General features: G+C 42.3%; 2 protein-coding genes across 4 annotated transcripts in view; both read left to right on the forward strand.

Moving 5' to 3' along the window:
- The first annotated feature begins 2,542 nt into the window (after window positions 1-2,542).
- Window positions 2,543-4,857, forward strand: LOC117426601 (transmembrane protein 177-like). Of its 2 annotated transcripts, none has more exons than XM_034044350.3 (2): window positions 2,543-2,748; window positions 3,456-4,857. In XM_034044350.3, the coding sequence occupies exon 2, from the start codon at window positions 3,491-3,493 to the stop codon at window positions 4,424-4,426; it is 936 nt and encodes a 311-aa protein (XP_033900241.3). In that variant the 5' UTR covers window positions 2,543-2,748; window positions 3,456-3,490; the 3' UTR covers window positions 4,427-4,857. The 2 variants fall into 2 exon arrangements, with proteins under 2 accessions (XP_033900241.3, XP_033900240.3); XM_034044349.3 differs by having other exon boundaries at window positions 2,545-2,802.
- Window positions 4,858-14,624: 9,767 nt separating this feature from the next.
- Window positions 14,625-26,710, forward strand: part of LOC117426632 (tyrosine-protein phosphatase non-receptor type 4-like) — a 59,243-nt gene continuing 47,157 nt past the window's right edge. The window contains exon 1 of one of the 2 annotated variants that reach the window (XM_059034072.1): window positions 14,625-15,184. Coding sequence is in view for 1 of the 2 variants with exons in the window: in XM_059034071.1 (XP_058890054.1) it covers window positions 14,736-14,784 (49 nt within the window). In the remaining variant the exon portion in view is untranslated. The remainder of the gene's footprint in view (window positions 15,185-26,710) is intronic. The other variant, XM_059034071.1, reaches the window with a different exon arrangement.

The raw sequence follows: 26,710 nt of genomic DNA on the forward strand, positions 1-26,710 counted from the left end.
CCATGTCCAGTAAGTAGGGGGAACCGTGCACTGTTACCATAATCTGATCGTGATGGGCTGCTTCTTCAGTCTGCATTCTGTTACCGAATGCACATTAAAAACAGTTTTAAAAGTAGTGTTCCTCTTTTCTAAGGCAGCATATTCTTATTGGTATGCTCAAGTCAAGACCACTGACACTGTCCCGTTCTGTAAAATTGAGTCTATCAAAAAGAGCAAAGTCTTTGAAAACAAAGGGAACATGGGGTTTGAACCCACTAGCCTGCTAATCGGTGATCTACCAGCTGAGCCAGACAGATAGCTGCTTCATATCCATGGAAAATGCCAACTCGTACTTGAATTAATTATGTGTACACTATGTAGGGGCAAATTGAGACTGGGTATTGCTTTGGATTTCTCTTTAGGCGAATACTTGAATCTAAATGCTTGTCAACAGAGGATTCTCGGTAGTGATCTACAGTAACGCTGCAGGACCTACAGAAGAGCTTACCTCCATCGCTGTGTAAAGCTTCTGCTGGATACAGCTTTACGTGATCTGCTGCAGACACATTTTTAAGACATCCATTTTCTTATGTACAGTGTGTAGTATTTAATTTCTCACATGACATAATCACTGCACAGCACAATGTGCATGGCGAATGTTACACGCAGGCACACAGCAGAGCGGTACAGTTTAGTTAATGTGATTTTTTTTTTGGTATAAAATACAAATAATAATTATGAAATACTTTATTTTTACTGCTTAAGAATATTAATTTCACGATTTCTGCGCATTATATAAAAGGGAGAGTGTAACGGGGGGAGATCTGTGCTGACTCTTCTGGTGCGTTCACAGTGCTGCAGGAAGAGGGCAGCAACCTTTCAATATCCGCCGGTCAGTCATGGCAGTGACACAGAGAGGTGGGAGGGCTGAGGGAGCAGTAAAGCGACGGTCGGAGCGCAGCACCTTTTCTTTGTAGTTTTTGATTACTGTGTTTTATTTTCTCTTTTTGATTTCGCCTTTGGTTATTATTATTTGAGAGCACCTGTGAGTGAATCAGCGGGTCTGTTTTCCTGTGGGTATTTCTATGGTCCTGTCTACCATCGCTGGTATTCAAGCCACGGACAACAGCGCCCTCTGCGGGCTAAAACACACACTTGATAAAGAAAAACAAAAGTCATCAATTAAACTGGGCACCTGTGCGGTGTTGTCAAATACACTCTTCTGTCTCCCGTGTCAGTGAATACCCACACCCTTCCACAGAGAGAAACAAACGATATGGACCTAAACCCCCTAATTAAAAAGGAAAGTTTCTAAAATGTAAAGAGGCATATTGTGCACATTTGAGACAGGACAGGTTTTTAAATTGGCCCTAAAACTGAAATAAATGAATGCATAAATCGAGCCTGATTCATACATTTTATCCTGCAGACTGACGCCTCTGACGTAGGACTAGGGACAGATCTCTCCCAGGAGGTAGAGGGTGTGTAGCATTTGGTATTGTACATTAGCAGGAAGCTGCTTGCGTGAGAGACTCAAGAGAATCAAGAAGGAATGCGTAGCCGTCATACAAAACAAAATTAATCGAAAGCAAGTTTCCGTGCGCCTCTCTTCCTGCGTGTGTGCACCTGGCCGCTCAAATGCAGTTTCTGTAAAATGTCCCAAAAACGTCGACCTCGCGTGGGCCCCTACACTATAGCGTAATTTGCATATAGGTTAATCCGGCCCTCTTACTGATTTAAAACAAAATTTGCACTAATTAGGTTACTCTGACATCACGGTGCCCATTAAAGGTTCACAGCACTGCAGTGAGGTGCTGTATCGATATATTGACCTTAGTATTGCAATTGTGGCGCTACTCTGCTTAGTGAGGCTTTTAAAAAGAAACAGAAACTGTGTACAATTCCAGTGTTTAACATTAACACTGAATTAAATGACCAAGAAACCCCCAAACAGCTATCCTTATCCTTATCACAATAATTCACATGTACTCTCAGGTTCTATGTGAATCTGGCAGTACTATCCTATACTTCAAGATACAAACCTTTAGCCAGAGCCTAGAACTAGAAGCAGGAGTCTCAGTGTAACAGACGGCCAGTCAATGACAACAGCCCACTACATGCAGACTCGTTGTAATATAACTTTTTAAATTGTTTATTATTATTATTATTATTATTATTATTATTATTATTATTATTATTATTATTAATTTCTTAGCAGACGCCCTTACCCGGGGTGACTCGCAGTTGTATACAAAAAAAAATACATATCAGGAATTCGGACATATTTAACAATAACAAAATAGACAATATCATACATAAAAACAATTGCCAAATGATAATAGAGAAAGGAGACTGCGTCACAAAGAAAAAAAAATACTTAAAAAATGAGTGGGAAGATCAGTGAAAACCAAAAAGAGATTGCTCAGATTAGGTTATCTAAATCAGAAGCTAGCTGCCAATTTTTATCCAAAGCTAAAAAGAAAATGTAAATTGTGACCCCTGCTGGTGAAGAATGAAAAATGCATCCAGGCAACAACTCAACCAAGCTTGACTCAAGCCGGTCTTCATAACATTATCTGCTGAATAACATCATGCATAAACGATGATCAGAATAGCCCTAACTGACTTTAACGCGAGTTGTAAAGGATGAGTAAAGATAACGTATTACACACAAGGATGCATTTGTAGGCGGGGCTAGGACTGTCGTGCTTTGGCCATGTTGTGAACACCCTGCTTTACGTTTCGTGGCTGTGCAAGCGACAGTGCCAGGTTCGTAGGACGGTCGCGCTATATATTTAACTGAATTGTAAAGAAACTTTACCGGTAATTCATATCCAATTTATTTAACATTTTTAAAGTCATTGGGACACGTTTTGAATACCCTGTGCTGCCTCTCTCCCTCTCTCTCCCTCTCTCTCTCTCTCTCTCTCTCTCTCTCTCTCTCTCTCTCTCTCTCTCTCTCTCTCTGGTTATAGTTTTACTATTGATTTGTGACGTGCATTTAATGTACTGTATTTGTTTATTTCTTTATTTATCGATCAGCCTCGCCCCAAGGACAGAACCTCGTCAACAGCCCGTTGATTATACAGTAGATGATGAATTTTATTAATAGTATGAGGCAAATGGAATACAGTGAAATAAATGGTGAAAATAGTGCACTTCACAGTAGACACATGTCAGTGCCACCTGGGTTTTAAATTCATACCTTTGAAATAATACCTGCACAATATTTACCATTGCATAATGCAGAGAAGCACAGTCTGCATGTAATTCTGATGCAGTGGCATTACCTACAGCTCTTGAATTGTACACTATATGTTTGGAAGAAATCGGAATCTGCTTGGAGTCCTGTAGCATTGCATATTATTGTCTGGTCCATGCACGAAGTGAGCAGATCATACAAACCATGATTATATTAATTATGTGTCTTGAAATAAATATGCAACATAATGAGCTGTTTTTGTTGTTGTCTACAGGTCAGATCTCTGTGTAGTGTTTTCAGCATCTGAAAATGATGGGCCAGTTGAACAGAAAGCTGACCCTGTTTGTGCAGAAGTACCGGACTGGGCTGCTGGCAGCATCTTGTGGGGGGATATTCACTGTCAATATTTTATACCATGTGTTTCCGAAGGAAACCTACAGAAAGCTCTACCAGGCCTGGCACAAAGGGGAGCCGGTCAGCCTTTCAGACAAGCTGCAGAGCACCTTCCAAGAGGTCCTGAAGGATGCAGGGGTGAGCTCTCCGCAGAGCTACAGTGCATTCGCAGCGTTTGGCTTCCACCCGGTGGGAGCTGGGATACCCTGGACCCCTGCCGGTGCTCATGTTGGCATCCCTGCCAACTTCAACAGCACTACCGAGGATGCAGGAGGGATCACCAACAGGGTGGTCCTGATAAATGGGAAAGAAGTGGACTGGGACAGCAGCGCTGGCAGGTCCCTCAAGGAAGCCTTGACCTTTTCCCAGGAGGCGCAGAAATTCTCTGTTGCGAGAGAGGTCGTTGGTTTGGAAAGCGGGGGTCCTGTCTTGCATGCAGCGGTGGCTCCGGTGTGCGTTGCTGGCACTTGCTTTTCTGCGGTTGCCATCAAGCAAATCTTCAGCCTGTACACTGGTCCTGTGGTACTGCGTGGGCTTCTGAACTTAGCCATGGCTGCTTCTGGTGCTGCTTGTTACTTTCTCTCGTCTGACGCGGTCAGCCAGTGGCTCGATTATAGATCAGACAGAAAGGCAGCCGGTATTTCCAAAGCATACGCCAGAGGCGGTGTCGAGTTTTATGATAAAATTTTGTCCAGAAACAAGATTCTTCGCATTTTGATGGGAAAGAGCGGAGAGGAGATGTACGCCCAGAGTGGCAACTTGTTCCCCACGCACTGGATCAGATTGAAACATGCGCCGTACACATCCAGAAAAGCAGCGATCGTCAGCCTTTTAGAAGAGCAGAAGCAGTAAGAGAAGAAATATGCTATAGACTTCCATATAGAAACATTGCACATGAATGTGCCTTTATATTGAGTAAGGAAAAGTTAACATGTGCTTGACTTCCAGGGAAGATGTGGATTTTAATAGCCACCAAGTAAGTGGAACCTCATTGTTCCACACAAGCGATTCTTTGTCTACTTTCAGTTTTAAAAACAACACACACTGATGTTTGTTTGTTTGTTTGTTTTTTTATTTATTTGTTTTTATTAGAAATGCACAAAAGGTGTTAAGGAACAAGCCACCAAGCTAACACGTATTTCTAGTTTTTCAACCTGAATGTCCATTTCTGGATCACATGTGATGCAATGCTCAGCCACCGCTCTATATTATTATTTTTTAAATCCAGCCTTATAAGACAGAATTTTTCATATGAAATACATTATGTGTTTCGGGATGAAGGGGGGGTGGGGGGGGTGAAACAGAATGTAGTCACATAAATAAAGCAGCTTTTCTCATTTTATAACATAATTCTCATTAAAGCACGAAGCTGCGATTCCTGGGTATTCGTGTTATTTTGAGCGTACTTGGCTGACCAGGTGGAATGCTGTTGGGTATGACTTTGCCACGCTGAGGCTCTCTGAAGAAGGTTAAAGGGTCCTGCAGGGATCGGGCCAGATGGTGTTTATTTGTCCTAATTCAGCCCTGGCCAGTCGCACAGCAACCACTATGAGGAGCTGTGTATGTCCTGCTGTGCGATTCTGTGAAGCACATGGCTAAATGTCAATGGGTTATTGATACAAGGGATTCTGTTTAATACATCAGAACAGTGGCGGATTTAAAAAACCTTTTTAAAAAATATTTAAAAATCAGTTCAATAGACTCTATGGTGTGTAAAACCCTCTTATGGTACAGTAGTGTAACATCTAGCAATTGCTATTTATAGCCCTGTCTCAAATTCTATTGTGGTAGATCAGCACAGTCAAGCTAAATAGAGATGTGAATGAATGAATGAGACAGCAACACCATGCCACCTGGTGGTCATCATTTGCTGTTTTTCCTTTTCCTTTAGACACAGTAGACCCTGCCCAAACCTCACAGATCACTTACTGTATCCTCCGGAAGTTGAAGATCATTTTGTAGTAAATATGCAGGTTTGGAAAATCAGCCTTTCTGGATGAAAAACAAAGTCCTGGTTTGGGATTGTGTTATCCAGTACATTGTGTTCTGTAAACTGGGATCAGATATCTGATGCTGCCAGCCGTGCAACAAGAGAAATGTGTCAACAAATGATCTAGCGTTTACGAGTTTTGATAGCGTGAATTAAGAAAACAATGTGAATCTTATGAATGGAAGGGGTAGTGAAATTGTACAGTATTTGTACAGCATGTACAATTCAATTCTGTGCTGTCACAGTTTACTTCTTTCATGCACTCTTGTTAACGGTCCAGTACCTTTGTTTACATCCCTAAAAGAAGGTTTTAGCTGGAGGGACATAAGCTTCTAACCTGCTTCCTACTACATCACTCTGTGATTCAAATATCTTTGTGTTTGCACGACTTGGAAATGGTACAAAAAAAGAAAAACGTACAACTGATCTTGAAAAGTGCATAAAAACACTTGTCAAAACCTTAAGGACTGTTTATAAACATTGGTTAAACTGCGCTGCTAAAGGCCCCCTAGTGACTCATCCAGTTAAAGCTCTGCCGCTGGGAGCGCAGGATGAGTCACACAGCTTGGGAGGCGTAAGTTTGTGTCCAGGCAGTGCAAAGGGGCCAAACTTTACTGGGGACCCCGAGGGAGGCGTCACATTGGCTCTGACGCTGGGTGATGGGAAACCAGCAGGGATTGCTTCTCCTCATCACGCAACAGCGAACCCTTCTGGCCAGACACCGAGCACATTCAGAGTGGATAAGAGGCAGGGCTGGTCTCTGTTCTCCGGGATCAGTAGCCCCGCCCACCTCTGCTCTTGATTGCTCGGCGTAAAAGCAATTCTGGCTTCAGGCATGTGAGACCGGAGGACGCTCACACGCCCCCAGAACATCTGTGCTGTGTGGGGACTCACTGCGGTGAGGAGAAACAACATAATTGGACATGAGGAAAAATAAATAAAAAAAATAATTGGTCACTCTAAACGGTCTCGAGAACTTTATTCAACAAAACATTTCTTAAGACAAGAGGCCTCGTAATTGAAGAAGATTAAAAGATGTGACCTAACCGCTGTTCAGACACCAGTGATGAGAAAGCAGAACAAGCTTAACCAGGCAACTTATTAAACCACAGAGCTGCACAATGGTGAGCACAGCACAGGCTGCAGGGCAGTGCCCAGCCGCACACAGGGCGGAGATGGGAAGGGTGTTGCATGTTTATAAATAGAAACTAGACGCTAACAGTTCCTTTACATCCTCTCTTTTGTGGAGTTCTAGTTTCTGGTGATTCTTTGTTGTTTTAATGTCATTTACCTTCGAGCCAACGCATTTCTTAATCCTAAACAGCCTGGTGGTTTTGTGTGGATCTTTCTGTCTCCCCAAGCCTTTATAAAAAATAAAAATAAAAACTGCTTTCCCCCCAGCGGCTCCGACCCTCTGTGTAGCCTCCGTGCTCCAACCCTCTATGTAGCCTCCGCACCGACCCTCTGTGTAGCCTCCGTGCTCCGACCCTCTGTGTAGCCTCCGTGCTCCGACCCTCTGTGTAGCCTCCGTGCTCCGACCCTCTGTGTAGCCTCCGTGCTCCGACCCTCTGTGTAGCCTCCGTGCTCCGAGCCTCTGTGTAGCCTCCGTGCTCCGACTCTCTGTGTAGCCTCCGCACCGACCCTCTCTGTAGCCTCCGTGCTCCGACCCTCTGTGTAGCCTCCGTGCTCCGACCCTCTGTGTAGCCTCCGTGCTCCGACCCTCTGTGTAGCCTCCGTGCTCCGACCCTCTGTGTAGCCTCCGCACCGACCCTCTGTGTAGCCTCCGCACCGACCCTCTGTGTAGCCTCCGCACCGACCCTCTGTGTAGCCTCCGTGCTCCGACCCTCTGTGTAGCCTCCGCACCGACCCTCTGTGTAGCCTCCGTGCTCCGACCCTCTGTGTAGCCTCCGTGCTCCGACCCTCTGTGTAGCCTCCGTGCTCCGACCCTCTGTGTAGCCTCCGTGCTCCGACCCTCTGTGTAGCCTCCGTGCTCCGACCCTCTGTGTAGCCTCCGTGCTCCGACCCTCTGTGTAGCCTCCGCACCGACCCTCTGTGTAGCCTCCGTGCTCCGACCCTCTGTGTAGCCTCCGTGCTCCGACCCTCTGTGTAGCCTCCGCACTTCCCCATCACCTCTCATGAGCACTGCATGTGATAAGCAAACAATTCCTTTTTATACCATGTATTATTTGTTAGATTTTTAAACATATACAAAACACCCACAAAGCAACAAAAACATCTGAAATACTGTATAAAAAGTGAACCGGACTCTTGTCTGTTTAGTTATTCATATTATTATAAGAACTTGGATGAATAAAAGATGGATAAATGCAGAAGAACGATACTGTTCTGGTGTTCCCATGTGAAGGTTTACTGCAGTATACCATGATAAAAGCTTGTTAGAAGTGTGGTATAACTATATTAAACTATAGTAAATGGATAGCATTATAAGCATTGGAAAAACTGCATGAATTTACCTCAGTAAACCCTAAGAAGATATACCATGCTAATTGATATATAAAGATACACACAGATAATGCTGCTACTTAAACAAAGCCCACTGAGCACCAATATTGGACTTCCTGCTGTTACTGGTTCTGTAGTCCAGGATCAGTGCTAATGTGGGTCTGTGAAACTGCTCTGCACTAAAGGAAACTATACTAAAGACAGTGAGATAGGGTTTTTGTCATTAAGTGTGGAAAACATCAGAGAAGGTTTTATTTCACTGATATTTCTGAAAAATGATTAGACTTAGTTTTGTTCTTTAATACTCTTATGGATGTATAACAATGACATTGAATGTGCCAGTAGGTGTCGCTAAAGCTCTCTTAAAGGAGTCGCACTCCATTGTGATTGAATGACATGCATAGGCATTTGTTCCCCTTTTCACAGGCTGGCACTGTCAGCAGTACTGTACCGTATATTTGAATGCAAAATGCAATAAAATTGGTATCAAATAATTGGTAAACAAATGCAAACACTGTGTCCTTGACAGTTCCATTCAGCACTGAACTGCAATGCAAGAAGAGAAACACAGGGAGACTGCCAGCAATTGATCACAGTGACTGACACAATTAGGTTAATATGAATCCCAGCCAGAAACAATGTTTTATTACAGAATACTAAACAGCTCTTTATCAACAGAGCTATAGAAACACAGGACGAGGCACAGAGAGAGACTAGCTGTGTCTGCCCTCTACCAGCGACCTGCTGTCTTGTTTTCAGACACGTACAGGCATTGAGGGAAATGGGAAAGCCTGTGGTGTAAACACTATTTCTTTAAAAACACTATTGCAGTGAAAGATAGTTATATTATTATTTTAGGACAGTTAAAGGGATTAACTTATGCCAATATTCAAATGTTGTAAGTGAGGTTTATTTTCTTAAAAACCCTATAACTTACATAAATAACCAAGGTTACCAGTAATATACTAAATAAACTAAATGAAGTTTAAACCTTCTACTGCTGGAATTGCCAATAGATACCTAATTCCTCTCGTGTTTCGCCCCCCTGCATCACATAACCAGCTAACTCAACTACAATGCTAAATACTTTCAATACACTGTGCAAACTCACATAATAACATTTCAAACAGGTAAGAAATTCAATATTAGCAAATGAACGTGGTGTACAGGTATCCCTTTAATATCAAGACCAGGGTGCATTACCATTCCAGGTGCTGACTAACGAGTGGCAGTGAAACTCATCACCCCTTTAGGCACATCAAGTGCAATGGAAACAGCGTTTTGTAATGGGGCCGGCTCACAAAGCTTTGATATGTGCTGATTTCAGGATATTTAAAGAACGCTTGAACAGTGTTTGCGTTGATGCAGGTTGTTCCCCTGCTATTTTCTAGACTCTAGACCAGGGCTGGTCAAAGCTGGCCCTTCCACTCCTGGTTTTTGTCCCAACCAGTTCTAATTTGTTTAATGGTACCAATTAACCATGCATGCAGACCCTGAAGTAGCTCATTGTCTCATTGTCCCTGTTGAGCCTGCAGTGGAGTGCCCCTCCAGGACTGTGATTGGACACCCCTGCTCTAGATGAGCACGCTGTGGACATTGCTGTTGTTCAGTATAAGCAGCTGTTTTATTTTGTATTTCTGTTTTCAGATTTAGATTTACTATCCAGTCAGACTGGTACCTGGCTGTGTGTTAACAGTGCAGCGTCACGTGGCTTGCTGATCCACTTGCCTGTCTCTTTATCCCCCTAACGGTATTCTGTTCCACTATAAATAGGAGCGTCCTCCTCTGTTCACAATGCTTTCTCCCATCTTGTATTATTCAAAGAATGTATTTTAAAAGCCTGTTCCATTGCATTCCTTGTAAAAGTACAGCACTGTATTTTTGCACACATTCTTTTTCAATGGTTACACTGCATTTACCACAGTTTACCTTGGTCTGCCAAGTTTATTAATATGCTATAGTATACCTATTAGTTCTTTGCTTTACCATGTGTTTTTACTATGCTGTATTACTGTGCTATGCTTTTTACTACGGGGACGCTTATAAGGGATCGAAATAGCTGGACTGGACTACAGTTAAAGATACACACAGCAGCAGCAGTTTCCTGAATATCAAGCTATTGAAATTGAGATTCTCTGTGAAGAGGTCAGATCCCCAGCCTTATTGACTGAAAGAGTCTTATTGAGGACCACAGAGCCCTTTGAGAGCCATAGGAAACAAGCAAACACATGCAAAATGGAACAAAGTGTAACCAGACTGCACAGCGCTTTGGTGTTACTGTCCTCATTAAACACAAAAGAGCAGGATGACCTGTCTGCCAAGGCACCAGAGGCATGCTTAATGCCCAGGCAAAAAAAATGCCTCAGCAGGACAAACACACCCTGTGTGTGAAGTGTCTGGGCGTTGCTCAACAGTAAGGCCAAGGCCTAACGGAGGATGGGCGCAGTTATTTATTTATTTTTAAAACTGCAATGAAGTGTGTGCAAGAGGGAGCAGAGGCGGTAGAGCTGGCACAGTTCCTGCTGGTAGACTCCACCATAGCGGCCCTAGTGCGAACCCCCCCAGTAGGAGGTCTATCCAAAGATCCTGTCTGCCCTAACGGCCAACGCAGGATCAAAGAAGCCCACCGTAAGAAGGCTTACGCAGCTGAAGCGCAGGTAGCGCCTCTGGCGAACACAGGAGGCCTCTTAACGGCCTACCTTGATGGTATGCTGCGCTCCGTAACCCTCCCCGAGCTGCTAGCGTCAGAGCTATGCGCGGTCTTGGGCACTCTACTACAAATCTCGGGCTTCCAAGGGCAAGCCCTGGGCAGAAGCCTGGCAGGCTTGGTGGTGGCACGCAGACAGCTCTGGCTGTGGGTCCCAGATGCGAGGGTCCCAGATGCAGACAAGTCTGCATTATTAGATGTGCCTTTCTCTCCTGGCCACACCTTTGGACCAGTGGTAGAGAAGATCTTACAGTGCGCTCACAGAGAGCAAGAGGCGTCCCTTCGCACGGGCAAGGGTGAGGCATTGGTGTCCGGCAGTTACCACGGTAACCCGGACTATCATGATCCCTTTGGCACCACGGAGCGACCTGGCCCCGCCTCCAGGCCTCCGCGGCAAGGAGCCAGCAACAAATACAAGGGAACGCCAGATGTGGGGCCCCAGCGCACCCGCCCCCAGGGAGACAGTTCCAGCAGGAAACAAGCTATCCGTCTCATAGAACAACCCTCTCAAAGAGAGGGGTTCTACTCGAGGTATTTCTTGGTGCCAAAAAAGGACAGCAGCCTTCACCCCATCTTAAACCTGAGACACCTCAACGGGTTCTTAAGGGAGTGGAAATATTTTAAAAACTGGTGCATGGCCTGAGGTCATGATCCCATGTATTGCCCTATAGCAGTTACAGTATATTACAGTTTCTGCAAGATCTACTTGAGGCGGGTAAATCCCCCTCTACGTTGAAAGTGTACCTAGCAGCCATATCTGCGTGCCATGTTCCCATCGGCTCAGTATCCCCGGGCGCTCACATTCTGGCGACCCGTTTTCTAAAGGGTGCTCGGTACTTACGTCCTTCTATAAAGGACGTCCTCCCTGAATGGAATCTAGACGTGGTACTGGAGGCTCTCACTAAGGCCCCGTTTGAGCCCATAGAGCTGAAATCTCACTCTATGAAGACAGCCTTTCTGTTAGCTATCACCTCCGCTAAGCGGGTCAGTGAGCTACAGGCACTGTCCGTGCACAGTTCCTGTATGCGCATTTGGGACGATGGAAACAGGGTTACGCACAAACCCTGCTTTCCTCCCTAAGGTGATTACAGCGTTTCACTTGAGTCAGTCAGTGGATCTAGAGGCTTTCCATCCCCCTCCCTTCGCGGAGGAGTCGGATAGGAGATTAATTCCCTCTGCCCGGTTCAGGGATTGAAAGGTTATGTGAATAGAACGAGGGTGCTGCGTCAGTCTGACCAGTTTTTTGTTTGTCATGGTGAACAGACCCGAGGTCAAGCCCTCTCTAAGCAGCGACTGTCCCATTGGATTGTGGACACGGTTTCTACTGTGTATACTAATGCCAGCCTGCCCCCACCTGGGAGGGTGGCCGCGCACTCTACCAGAGGTGTGGCTACGTCATGGGCCCTCTTCAGAGGTGCCTCGTTGACCAATATATGTACTGCGGCTAGCTGGACTACCCCGCATACGTTTACCAGGTTCTACCGACTTAATGTCGTAGATCCCTCTATGCCTTTAATAGGTACTAGGGTCCTTGAGGTTGCACGCTCACACCACCAACACTAGATGGCGGTAGCGGGATGTCCCTCAGATGCTGTCCGCTCATTCTCTCTCACGACGTCTCTGGTATACTTTCCCAAAGTATTCAATTTGGCGGTGATCTTCTCTTTCAGGGAACCGGGGTTACACCGGTAACCTATCGTGATGTGTTTCAGCACTTGCATTGTGACAGTGATTTAAAGAGCCGCGTTGTGGGGCGCAGAGAGCCGTCCCTGTGATGACAGTCTAGACCGTTGATTTATAAAATTAGAGGAAGCTGAGATTCATATTGCGCATGAAGTTGTTAACAGGCAACTGAGTCAAAGGGCTGCTTGAGGATGAACTGTTAGCACAAGACAGGCAAAGGGGGAAGTAGTGCGAAGAACTGACTAGATACTAAAAATAAACTGGTTAACAGAAATAAACAGAAAGAAAGCTGCTTCCACTGAACAGCCGCGATGTCTACAACGTGGTCGAAACATACATGATGTAGCGGGGAACCACCTGCACCAATGGAAATAATTCATGGGAGGCGCGCAGCAGTTCATACTGAAAACCCCACTTAATTTTCTTTATCAACGTGACAGTGAGATCGTCCTATGATAGCTAGGTAAAACTTTGACAATCCACTCAACTACACGCGAAAACAATAGCGGCCCTAACGAACTGTTACGTGTAAGATTTCATACCCGTCTGTCGCGCTAATAGTCTATTCACTTGAGATTTGTCGATATTTAAGGATCTCCGCGCATAACAGGATTATTAAGCTTTCTATTTTTTGGTTTCTCCCCCGTCTAAATTTGTTTTGTCATTTTCATTGTACATCATGAGTAGGATCCGATATGATCAAGACAAAGGTCAGTAATACAAACAAGAATAATTCATGTATTCAATGAGGTCGATGGTAAGTAGTAATTCGACAATATGTACGGGAAGAAACAGTCTATTAATGTCCATGTATTATGAGGCGCTTAAAGAACACATAATGAATCACCAATGCAGCAATCATAATACTTTCAAAGCAACCTTTATACTTTCACATTTTTTTCCCCCAAGTTATTATTATTTTTTTCAATGCAAAAATTACAATACAAACGAGGGACATGGTGGAAAGGAACATGAGAACAATGAACAAGAAATATAATAGGCATTACCAGGAGATGATACATTACATTCAGATTGCATTATGACATGTTAGGGAGATGAAGAAATTGTAACCTTAAACAAGGAGGTACGTGCATGCTAGTTTAAAAAGTGTTATCACATGAGTAAGGCTACGACTGAAGGCTTCAAGCCTCCCATTTACATTTCAGAACGAAACATTTTGCTAACATAATACGATTTACAATAAATAGACTGTCACTATTACAGGTTGCTTTAAGGTCTCACAGCCCCGCCGAATGGGACTTTTGGTGTGCTGTGAACTTGCGGGTGACCGGGGCTATATTACCTTTCCTATAATGAATTGTATTTCTGTGTATTGCTGTACAGTGTGTGTGTGTGTGTGTGTGTGCGGGTCTGTCTCCCCTGCCGTTTGTGTGTGTTATTATCCTGCGTGAGTGAGTGGAAGCGTGTTTCGTGTCTAGGCAGTGCTAGCGTGCTGCTTGGGGTGTCCCGGGCACAGTGCAGCTGTATGGGGTCTGTGTTGGGCTGCACTGTGTTTTGTGTTCGGTTCCGACACTCAGCTGCTTGCGCGGGGCCGAGGGTCTGAGCAGCTGGTCAGTGTGTTTGTAAACATGCCCTTGTGTGTGTGAGCCAGTAGGGCTCGAGGGGATCTCTATATAGGAGCTGTCTGCGAGCAGCTTGTGGGGTTGTGTGTTGTGCTGCTGGCACTGCCTAACTGCGTTACTTATCCTTTTGCTAAAAAGAGCGTCCTTTTCCCTGGCGTTCTAGTGTCAATAACAATAGTAGTTTTAACTGCATTGAACTGCAGCCTGAGCTGACTTCATTTATTCCGTTGCGGACCACTTACGCCGCAGCTACACTACCATATAGTGTCATCAGACACCAAATTTGGTAGTTCTGGAGTTTTTATAGACAACCAAGTATGAATTCCATTCCAGGACTGTTTAGTATGTTAATTATACTTTCAGTCTTGTCGCGGTTTTTTCTCTTGTTTGACACGAGTGCGTCATTTTTAATTGTGTTTGCACACTGTGAGGGTAGCTGACTTATTCACGCATTTCATATCAGTTCGTTGCGTTGTTGCCAACCTTAAACACCTACGTTTTTTTTTAACATTGAGAAGATAGTTATTTTAGCAGGGGGTCTCATATCACAAGCACAGCTCGCCCTGTCCCTTTACTTTTTTATTAGCATACTAAGTGTCTTAAAAATGTCACATTACGTCAGTGTTCTACTCCCGCGATCCTCTTCGACTGTCACTCCCCACTGATTTCCCTCTGAGCACCCCGCCTCCCCCGCGCGCTGGCGGCGTTGCTGAGGCTGCGTCATGTTACGTTGCTATGCTGTTGCTTGCTGGAGCTGCTGCAGCAGACTGGTTCGACTGCCTAGGTAACTTACGCTAACTACGGTGGGAAGCGTTTTATTTTCACCACCAGCCTTTATTTTTATTTTTTAAGGAGAAGGGATTTTAACTAACAAGCGACGTATGTGTTCGGAGGAGCGGTGTCTCCTCCCCGAGGTCGCTTTTGTTCGTGGCCCCAGTTTTGGAATATATTGTTGTGTTTCTGGTTTGCCTTTTCGAGGCGTGTGAGAAAAGAGGACGGAGGCCCGCAGTCTGGTGTATGTGTGTGACTGTGAATTCAACACGGGATCTTAATGATGTAGCTGCGGGGCTCCAGCAGCTCAATTGAACTGGAATTGTTTACTTTTTTTTTTTTTTTTTGTATTTTTGTTTTCTGTTTTTAATTTCACTCCATAAAACTGGAACCTCCTGGCGCTGTTTATGAAGGTACGTAGCGGATCTCTTTTTTTATTCCACTTATACCTTATCTTACCGTGCACGCTTTCTGATGTAGTCGAGATACTATGAGGACGGATCACTAGTCTTGGTTTCGCGTTTGCACAGGAGCAGAAATCAAATACGAGTCGAGCTCTTCGTAAAGAATGTCGGTGTTGTGTTTAATTCATCGGAATCTCAGCAGGGTAATTCGTTGCATTTTGTTAAGAAATACATTGTAATTGAGCTGATGAAATGAACTAGCCCACTTGTATGATTCATGCTGACTTCTTGTGGCATTCCTGGTTGTGTTTGCACAATCCCGGCATGTCTGGAGTTTGATTACATGTCAAGATCAATGTGGTGGTTTATTTGTTTTCTAGGCGAGTAGATCATATGTCTAATATAATGTCAACTGCTCAACAATGACGTCGTGTTCAACTTTTGCATATTTCTGTTGATAACATAGTAACGATATCTCGAACTATTTTAAACTATGGAAGTAGTGTCAATTATTTCACTATTTCAGATACTGTACTTGGGGTTTAGCTAATAATTTGCTTATTGATTGAAAGTATGTGGAGAGTCAGTGTTGGAAACAACGCCTTTCGTTTTGATTTAAACACAGTTTTGAGCGATTATTACAATGATTGACTTTTAGTTTTACAGTCGGCGTACCGGTCAAAAAAAAAAAAAAAAAAAAAAAATACAAGTTGACTGACTGAGTAAATCATTACTTACCACATTCACATGGTCTTCCCAGGTCTCGTTGTCGTATAGACTAGCTGCTTTTCGATTCGGCTTTTCAATTCATGACACAAGTCTAGTGTTAACAGTTCTTTTAGTTCAGTTACAGCCACTAAACCCACAGTACTGGCAATCCAGTTTATTATGTGTTTGAAATCCATTTGAAATGTGTAAAGCTACTGGCTCGATGTGTGGAAACACCCTTCTTGTAAGTGGTGCTCATTGATCATTTATAACAGGACACATTAAATGGCACACCTGATGAATTGGCAGCTGTGCATTGTATGCTAACCTTGCAACAGAACATTGCCAATGCTTCTGGATAGCATCTCTGGGTCCAGACGATTCCGCGTGCGTTTTCAAACAGGACCATGAGAGACCCCTGAACGCGAGCTCTAATTCCTCTAGAGATGGACTGGAGAATTAGCTACTGAACTGAACAGAAACATAACCATTAATGGTATCCTTGCATAGGACAACTCTGTCACTATTTTCCAAAAATAAATCATATACATAGAAGAAAACAATAGACAGCAATGAAATGATATGGAAAACAAGAGACAGCAATGGAATGAGCAGTCAGAAGTTTTGGGCTTGTCCGGTCATGAGGTTTTTTACTGAAATGCTTTACAATGTATGATTGACGTCTTGCATGTGAGACAACAGCAATGTCTTTTGCAGGTATGGCAATTGCATGTGGACTGTATGGAAAACAGTCAGATTAGCGTGATTGCATATACGATCAGTTTCAAAATCCAATCTAAAGCTTGAATATAAAAAAGGATACAAAATAATTAACGGTGTTCAGTGACCTAGTGTTAATAAACTCTGTGCAGTATGTTTGCTCTGTGCTGACCTGAGCCATCAATCAGCATGTACATGATTGACACATTGTAATAGAAGTCTTGTTTATTTCTTTCAAAACCTGTTAACTACAGTAACCACACTGGAATGGTGCTTGGATAACACAGTATATTTTGTGGTGTCTTGATCATTTTTTTTGTTTGCTTGTACTATTACCAGTCGGTTGTGACATATTCAGAATAGAAAATGTACTGTTTACTTCTTGCTGAATGTAACTGTTCCATCTCGGGTACTTGCAGAAAGTCCTCCAGCCCAGTACAGACTGACTTGCCTTCTATTTCTAGAGAACAAAAGACACAGGCTTGACTTGCACAGGAAGTGGCATGGCTAAGCTCTGTACCCACAGTACCCAGGTGATGTTATGGTGGTGTGCTGAAGTGCACAGGTACTGTAGCAGTGGATTCCTCTGATTGCTCTTCTGTCAGCCGCTCTGGCTGTGTTGTATTGTTTTATGACATCTGCAGCTCACTTGTGTTGCGTGGTATCAGCTGAAGAGACCAGTTTTGTTATGCAGAGAACACCCTACACAAGTCCACAGTGAATTAGTGGAGAATATTTTACCAAGACTCTGCCGTACGCAGGAGCACGCAGCTGTAGGGGAAAGCCAGGAGTATTGTTGTATCTAGAGTTGGAATGCCATTCTTAGGCAAAAAAGCCTGTCTTATACGTGGCTGACGCATTGCCTGCATTCTGTTTAACTTTGTTTTCTTAGAGGTATTACACGACTGATTCCAGTACACATGTTTTGATGTGGCCATTATTCTCTTGTGAAGCTGGCACTGTAGACTCTAAGATAAATATCTACAGTACAGCCTGAGCACTGGTAACGATTCCGAAATCTCTGTGATTCACTTTGTGACGGATATCAATATCAATTGAAAAAACTAAAAGGTGTCCCCTCCCAACTGCTTCCCCAAAAATGCAGCTCCCCTTTAATGTTTTGTGTATTTCCCAATCGATTCATAAACACATTGGGAGGCTGTGAAATAGATTCCTTAAAACCCATTTATTCTAGTTTGGTAACGGGTGGCTGGATGTAACAAAGTAAATGTGATGAAACAGATGTTGAAGCCTGTAAGCTCTGTGCTGAATGCTCAGTGAATACGTTTTCTTTTTGGCTTATTAAGGGAGGGTATACAGTGGTTGAATTGAGAAACACTGCAGATGGGTTTGTGTTGCATTCCTGTTCTGCAGTGAATGAGTGAGGGAGCGAGCTGAAGCAGATGAAACCATTGCATTGGTGCAGAGGGGAAGGCCCTGAATGTGATAAAATGAATAGCTGGGTTTAGTGCACCCGCCGGCTGGTTTAGGGGTGTTCGGCAGCATTGGACATGAATGAAGCAAGCACAGATTGCTCTGCAGCTTTAACAAGGAGAGAAACAGAGGAATGAGAATGGCAGAGGAATTCTGTAGCTGGTGATGTTGTATTAAGATGTTTTGATGCATAAAACAGGCACACTCGTTTTTTTCAATGCTGCTTTGCTTAGATGCATCTTGTGGGTTTAGCATAGCCTGCATCTAGCATAAAAATGTTTGAAATGGCCAATTCTAATCAGTGTGCTCCAAATCCAACTGTTGTAGCTGGTCTGATCACTGTTGGGGGGGAAAAAAGAGCCATTACAGATTTACTAGACGCTGTGTAAAGAACGATAAGGAAACTGTACTTAATTGTGAAAATGATTTGTAAAGGGGCATTGGTAGAGCTGTGTTGATTGTTATAGGAACTGTAATGTATGTGCTGTATACTACAATAAAAGCATAATACAATCACACTACAATACCTTACAACCAATCGTACTGTACTTCTTTTTGTGACAAACATTGAATAGTGCTTTATAATTTACAATTCTGAGGTTTACAGTAGAGACTCAGCTGTATTAACTGATATTCATGACTCTTATCATATCGTTATCATGATGTCGTCCGTTAGCACAAAAGCTCAAAAAAACATAAAACTTAATAGAAGTGAGTTGGACCCAATGGCAGAACCCTATTCCACTTTAAAACTGTATTTCTCCATGCTTACTTGCTCAGCCACGGTGTCTTGTGCCTGCCCCTGCCCTTGTGTCTGCCCCTGCCCCTGCCCCTGCCCTTGTGCCTGCGCCTGCCCCTGCCATTGTGCCTGTTCCTGCGCTTTTCTACGTGCCTGGTTCTGCTATGGGTTTTGAAAAACAAGGCCAGGCCCCGGTTACAGGTGTTCAATTTGTCAGTGCTTTTATTATGTGTTTTCAAATAGTTTTAAATTGGATCCATTTTTGAATACTCATACGTAGAGATGAAGCCATGAAGAGTGATGAGTTAATGACATGGGTCCAATTCTTACCTCCAGTGAAGTTTCTGCAGAGACCAGTGAGTCTTCAGAAAACAGCCTGAAGCTTGGTAGAAACAAGCTCCAGACCCCATTGAAAGTCATTAGCATCACAAATTTCGAAGCGGGTTGAATTTACCGTCCAAAGACTATCCATCTGTCTGTATGTTAGTGTCAGCTAGCACTTGTGTTTTCTTCTTTTTTTTTATTTAAACATGCTGCTGACCAGCTGTGACTGAAATGATGCTATTTGTCAGCAAGAGTTAACGTGATGCAGCCGGGCATTCCACAAACAAGCAGGGTAGCTGGCCAATGCCCTGACATCACAACATACGAGTCATGTGACCTGAGGCACAGTCACATGTCAGTCTGCACAATTGATAAATCTTATAATTGCCATCTGAAATAGAAGTCCTGGATCACTGCAGATTTGCCCGAGGCTTAACTTGACATTATGAGGCAGGTGATATTGCTGTGCAGACTTGGAGTTTATTATGAAGTGAATGGTTTAAACACTTGTTACTGTACAAGGGTGAACTGCTCTGTTTTAGTGAAATATTTCTAGGTCTGTGGTTTATAATAACCTCAAAGGTTTTTGTTTTGTTTTTCAGATTTTCATATTAAATCTGAATTCTTTTTTTTCTTTCTTTCACCGTAGGTCATCGTGGGTTCATAAATGCCATTGCTGTTTAGGCTTAATGTATTTTTGAAACTTACCCAGTTAGTGTCGGTGTACAGTAACACTTCCCCTAGCCATGTGGAGGCCTGAGCTTGTACACTTGTAGCTTCCAAATACACACTTGACTACAGTTGAAATGCTGGGGTATGTGTTTAACAGGATTTTAAGGCTACTTTTGTGATTTATACCAGTGAGTCTCTATCCGTCTCCAGTTTAAAATGTACTGTCCCATTTAAATGACACAAACACTACCTTGACAAAAGGATATTGTTTACATTTATGAATTACTTCTTGTATGCGTAAGAATTGAATAGACATGTAGTGTTAATATTAGCATCTAATTGATACAAGATTTAAAGGAAGTATGACCTGCCTTTTAGTGATTTCCGTCTGGCCCGTAGATTTAATTGTATTTTAAATCTCATCATACAGCCAACATTTTAAAATAGTTGAGTAGCAGTTATGACTATTGATAAAAAAAAAAGAAGATTTTGCAGGTGATGCCAGCCAGTCTCCCTAACAAGTTTGAATGTGTCTGTGTGCCACGCTTTACTGTAGATACGTGCCATGAGTACTTTGAAGATGAACTAGTTTATCTCTATTCTACCACAGAGCAGATTGAGGTTATTTTATGTACCGGTACTTTTAATTTCCTGGCGTAGGTGTGAGGCATTGCTGTTTGCTTTCACAACAACTGACCTTTAAATTAAAAGCAGGTATTGCACATAAGCAGTGGTTTGTAAAATGTTGTGTAAAGTTTTGTTTTTTTTCTTGGAGTTTTGTTTTAGCTGTATTCTGCAGTAATGTTTGCCTGATATCTTGATAGGCCTGTGTTAAGTTTGACAGCTGCCCTCAATGTCTGTGTAGGAATGGGTTATGTACAGTTCAGAGAGCGTACCTCTGCTGTTTTACAACAATTTGGAAAGTATGTGAAAACTGAATTAGACAGTCACCAAAGAAAATGACTTCATTATTCGGTCAGGTGTTTGTAAAGACATTTGTTTTACTGTAGTGTAGCCAAAATCTTGGAGTTTATATGAGAAATCATATAGTTCAAGTTGGATAGTTTGGGGGGGTTTGGCACAAATTAAGCAAAAATGAGCAGTCATATTGAGAGTCTATGGTACACCTACAAAGGAAAATACTCTTAAGACCCTGCAGTGAAACGTGGGCTTAGAAATGAGCAAATTGAACACAGCACCCCCCACAAACACACACTTAGGCTACATACATACACACACACACACACTCACACACACACTCACACACGAAGCCCAGTCAGTTGAACCGCTGTCATTTGATTACAGTTATTTATTGAGCCCCTTTTTTCTAGATGCCCCTGCAGTTGAAGTAGCTTTTCTAATCCAGATACAAAACCCACCTCTTTTGTTTGTGTGGACCTTCAAAAGGGGAATACAAACACAAGATAAGGTCTAGTCATATGATGGCACCACCTGTAGTACTGTATCACAGCAGTAGCCCATGAAAGAAGGGTTACCCCTGTGGATTTCTCAGCAACACACATGGATTAAAAACTCCTTTTGGAGTTGATTGTATTTAGTGTTGGTGCTGAAACTAGCCAGGGGGTGTGGAAAGTGCAAGGTGACTCCCTGTTGTTGGGATCTGGCTGCAGTTTATGTTTACATAGCTTTAACAGTGATATACTCACCTGAACTAAAAAAGGGAAATGCCTGCAGCTTAGACAGTAGATTATTTAGTCATTGTGGTTTTGAACGGCTTTCTTGGAGGTGGGAAAAAAAAGTGACGCATTATTTGTGGTAAATCCATTGCTTCCTACAATACAGTAGCTGTCTTTTTATTTGTTATATAATGGATAGTATTTGTACATTGCTTATTCTTTTTTTTTTTTACTAGTCAAGCCTGGGATTTGGAACATGATTAACACAGTGTAAAATGAAGTGCCGCAGTTAGTTGAACAAGTGAGCAAGGTGATTTATTTTCTACCTGAAGTGTTGTAACTGTTCAGCTCCCGTATTGTATTATCCATGTCCATATTATCCTTCTCAGATTCTGTCATCATTTTGCATTGCTTTATATGTTTGGGTCTGTAGATAATTTGTTTTAACAAACTTGGGCATTCTTTTGTAGCCTTTTAATAATCTATCTAAAGGGACTTTGGGATCTAGTAATTACTGGTTAAAGTGCCCTGGAGAACAAGCAAACCTCCAGTCTATTGATGTCTCCCTGCAATGGTAATCTCTTTATAGACAATTTATTATCCCTTGGGGCTGAAATAGTGTGGAAGTGCAGAAAAACAAGAGAGAGCACAGCGCACTGACAGCTCCTTCCCACTGTACACACTTGGGGTTTACATTTCTTGTTTTTCAGTGTACCAGTACATCTGTGTTTATAAAGGTGTTACATGCATCAGGATTTTGAATTTCTATTGTACTTGTAACCGATGTGTTACAGTGTGAATATTTCGCTCTGCTTACGTACAGGAGATGAGTTTGGTCGCAGTGTTTTCGGTTTCAGTATTCATTTTGTGTCCTGCCCATGTATCTTCATGACTTCATTGCATGGGATTGTTCGTATTCATGCTTGTCTGTATAATGAAGATGAATTCGTGTCATCCCAGCTCATGTGGACCAGGGAGAGGACTGCTCGACCCCCTCAATGATTTACACACTTCAATTATCATTTCACAGGAAAGCCCTTAAAAAGAAGCTTTAACGTGATTCTACCGTTCTGTCAAGATCATCCTTCACACAGAGAAATATAGGCAAGTGTACCCACAGTATTCCACTCTCATTCTCCCCATGCTGGAATGAGTTACACAGCTCTTTTAAGCACACAACACCTACCCTGGAACCCTTTTCTGAATCACATGTGCTTTATGTATCATCAGCCACAGACATTCTGCCCCCACAATTTGGTCCATGAACTGGAATGAGCCTCTCTCTCTCTCTCTCTCTCTCTCTCTCCTCTCTCTCTCTCTCTCTCTCTCTCACATGTTCCACTGCTCTTTTTTTTTTTTTTCTCAGATTGGATATTTTTCGTTGACTCTTTTCACCTCTGTGGTTTCAGCACACTTGCTGGTTCAGGTGTATCTGACAGTACACCACCAACAGGCTGCACATTTACTGGCAGAAGTAAGGATCTTTAGCTGAACTAAGAAATGCAAAATCGATCAAACAGACAAAACGGGTTTTGATATAAAAAGCAGCTTGATCCATTCCTGGTTTTTAATATGACACACCCCAGCTTCTTACCTATACACACTGTGGCCAATCAAACTTGTATTAAAATCTGGAATGGGCAAACCTGCTATGCAATAGGAAGTCTTATTTCCATGCCCGAGCAGCAGTGTGGTGTAGATTGTCTTTTGTCAAGTGATCTTGGGGCAATGACCTCATCAGAAGGTCATGAGATCACTGCCCTGCCTAGAATGGTTGCCTGTGTGCTGGACTCTGTGTACGCAGCTGTTCATCTGTGATCAGTGATTTTGGTTAGAAGGAGGGATTGAGAATTGTCTCATCCTTGAGGTCAGAATGGAAGCATTTTACTACAGCACTGGTCCTGGAAATCATTCCATATCCCTGTAAAGGGTTAAGGATAATAATAATAATAATAATAATAATAGTAGACCTACTGGTGTCTTCACATGTGTTCCAGAGGTACAGTATATTCTATGTTTACTTCCTATTTTGTGATTGTAAAAACTGCCATGTATAGTTTGTACGCTAACTAAAAACAAAATTTAAATCTTGTTGTCAAAATTCTCCAGTCCTGCACTGGAGAACCGCCTTTAATTTAGAACCGCCTTTAATTTGGGTATCAGTTTAGAACGCTAAGCTTATAGTTTTATGTAGTAGATGACTGTTTTGGGAAGGATTAGACAGAAACATAATTAATCAACACACTTTTCCCTTGTTACTAAAATTCAATTCCACAATATGCTATTAAGATGAATACTTACTTTTCTGATTGCCTGAGCAGCTCTTGCAGAATGTAGCTTTTTATTTGTGAATGTCTCCCTTTTAAAGTGAAGGATCTCTTGGAGGAGTTTTTCAGAATACATGTACATAATGCCTGCAGTGTGGAGTGATGGGCAGATCAGAGATGGTGATAGAAAAAGACAGAGAGCTTTGAAAGACTGAGCAGTGCAGCAGAATGTGCTACTAAAAGGTGAAGGGAATTGGATTGCTGAAAGCAACTGTAAAGGCCCAGTGACGTTTACTTATTAGTTCTAGGTTATTTCACTGTAGGCAAAGATGTGTCGCCATCATGTTTCTTTGAGTGTTGCAGGGTTATGTGCCATACTGTTACCGATCACTGTATAGCAGTCTGCTATGAATATGAAGGTGACAGTTTAATATCTCTAATGTAAGAGCAGGGCTGTGTATGCTGGTGTGTAGAGTACCACTGCAAGTGTCATCAGCATAGCAATAAGTTCTTCCACAGTGTAGACGTCGTCATCAAGTTCTAAATAGTCTCTGCTTTCATGTGACCGTGCTGGAGCATGGTGTTCTTTGGTTCCTGTACTATGAACAAGGTAAAGTCTCTGCTTTCATGTGGAGCTCCATTACATAATTGCATAATCGCACTGAAGTGACCACTTCTGGAAACCACACCATGCCATTAGATTGAAAGTGCTATGTGGGGCAGAGACCATGGAAGGGTGGGAGTTTTAAATTGTGTGAAATTTGCAAACAGTGGCTGTGGTTCTTAATAGAGCTGGAGCAGCTGGTGACGAGGGGAGAGGAAATCGGTTTGTGCTGTTATTAATAGGTTTACACAGCTTGTATTTGAGATGGAAAGAATAGGCCTGCAGTAGAAAAGTCAAAACCGGGTGTGAATTGCAGTGGCATCAACCATTCGGTTTGAGATTGTATTAAATTGAAGCCAAATGTTTGAAAGTAAAAACATTTGGTTTACATTTCATTTGCGTTGTTTTTTTTTAAAAAGAATCTACCAAACACTCCTGTTTCTTTGACCCTATATGAAACAAAATACGGTCCAATTTTAATAAAAAAATCTTTATTGTCATTAATTGGTACTTTTGAAAGGTAAGTGTTGTACCTTTCTTACACTGTGGTATATTTAATGATGATATTGCATAATGCACTCACTGGCACTCCTTAGATATTTCAGGCAGCAGTTTGTTTCTAACTGTTGAAGCTGGAGAGGAGTGGCACATGCATCTGATTGACCATCTGTTGCATAGTAACAGTGTGGGAGCTTCAACATGAATAATAATCAGAACCCTGCTTTTCAGTGATGTCATGTGTGCTGAGAAGACACATTCTCCCCCGCCACTGCTTTACCAGTCTCCATTCCAAATCGACATCTGACAATTTTCCTAGATTGCTTTGCAAGTGCATTTGGCATTAACAGTTCAATCAGTGCATTTTCTTTCTTTTGTATTTTGTAGCAAGTGATGCAGGGGCATACAGTAACGAATCTCTCAGGACTTTGTGAAAGTCTTGAAAAGGTCCTGGAAGCCAGTGGTTGAGACTTCACCGTCTGTATATTAGAAATGTGGGGTGTGCTGATACTCACATTTACACGGTAATTACTTTTTAAAGAAGTATTTGTCAGCAGGTATCTAATAAATAAAAACGAAACAAGAAAAGCTCCCCTTCCCTCACTTTTACAAGTGAGTGCCAATCAATGGCAATTGACTTCCGCTCTGTTTTAAAAAATGATTCGATCTTGGGCAGGTGTTTTGACTCTTGGTCTCCGAGTTCGTGGCCTGTCATTGACAGAATGTGTCTGGTTATACCGTCTCGCCAGGTTTGAAATCGCTGGCTGTGAGCACCTAAGACGGCGAGCCACAGTACGCTGCCCGAGTCCAGCCTCCAGCATGCCGATCGCACGAAGGCGCTGCTCTCTTGACAGACGTGGCATATTTGTTTTTTTTCTGTGATTTTCTGTATTGCTTTTATTCAAGCTTGCAATTCAACAGCTGAAATCACTCCATATCCAGAGTCCAATCAACTGCCTCACTAATTAGGTGATTAAGTGCATATGTTTCAGTCATAGTCACTCAAGCGTGTCATGGTCAAGGATGAATGATCAAGTGATTAAAAAGAAACCAAAAACATTTCGTCAATGTCCATCATTTATATACCTTATTTATTTTTTTAAATAAATGTGTTATAGTGTTAAGTTTCTTTTGATACTCGGTATATATCACTTTTGAAGCAGACGACAATTTATGATCTTTCTCCAAAAAAAACAAAAAACAAACAAATAAACATGAAGGTTGTTATTTTATGTCTGCGTCCCTGTTTCTGCCCACTTGCCCTCAAACACGTTTACCTCCCATTTAAACGTTATAATTTCAGCTATAGTTTTTAAATTTTAAATAATATTCTTTTGTTTTTATGTAGCTACAGATCAAGGAGACTTTAAAATTACACGCTTCAAGAGGTTACTACAATTGGCAATATTTATGCATAAATGAAAAAATTTCAGGAGTCAGGACGTTGACCAGTGATTTATTTCTGTTTGAAATGTACAATAATACAAGGTGAAAAAGAACCCTGCTCAGGGAAGATGAAGTGCTGTGTACAACTGGCTTTGTTACCAGCTGATCAACACAAATTTGTACCATAAAAAACAAAATCTGTGTTAAATATTATAAAAATAAAGATTATTATTAATTCCATATATACTACTGCATATCACTTTTAGAAATCTATGTAAAATGTATTTTTCACTTTAATTTGCAGTAAAAAGAAAGACACCTTGATGCCTTCCTCTATTGAAAGCCCCCTTGCTGTGACTTAAATAAGCAATACTTTTTATAATTAAGAAACTATATCGATTATATTGTATAATCAAAATATTAATCGATTATTTTATTATTCGAAAGTTGCAGCCTTAGCTGAAGATGTAGCAAGTCCCCCACTCTTTTTTTTAGAAGAAATGAACTCCTTCACCTGTCCTATCTCTTTCATTAAAGCAGGCTCTC

The sequence above is a fragment of the Acipenser ruthenus genome, chromosome 11 (assembly GCF_902713425.1).
Source record: "Acipenser ruthenus chromosome 11, fAciRut3.2 maternal haplotype, whole genome shotgun sequence".
NCBI classification, from domain to species: Eukaryota; Metazoa; Chordata; class Actinopteri; order Acipenseriformes; family Acipenseridae; genus Acipenser; species Acipenser ruthenus.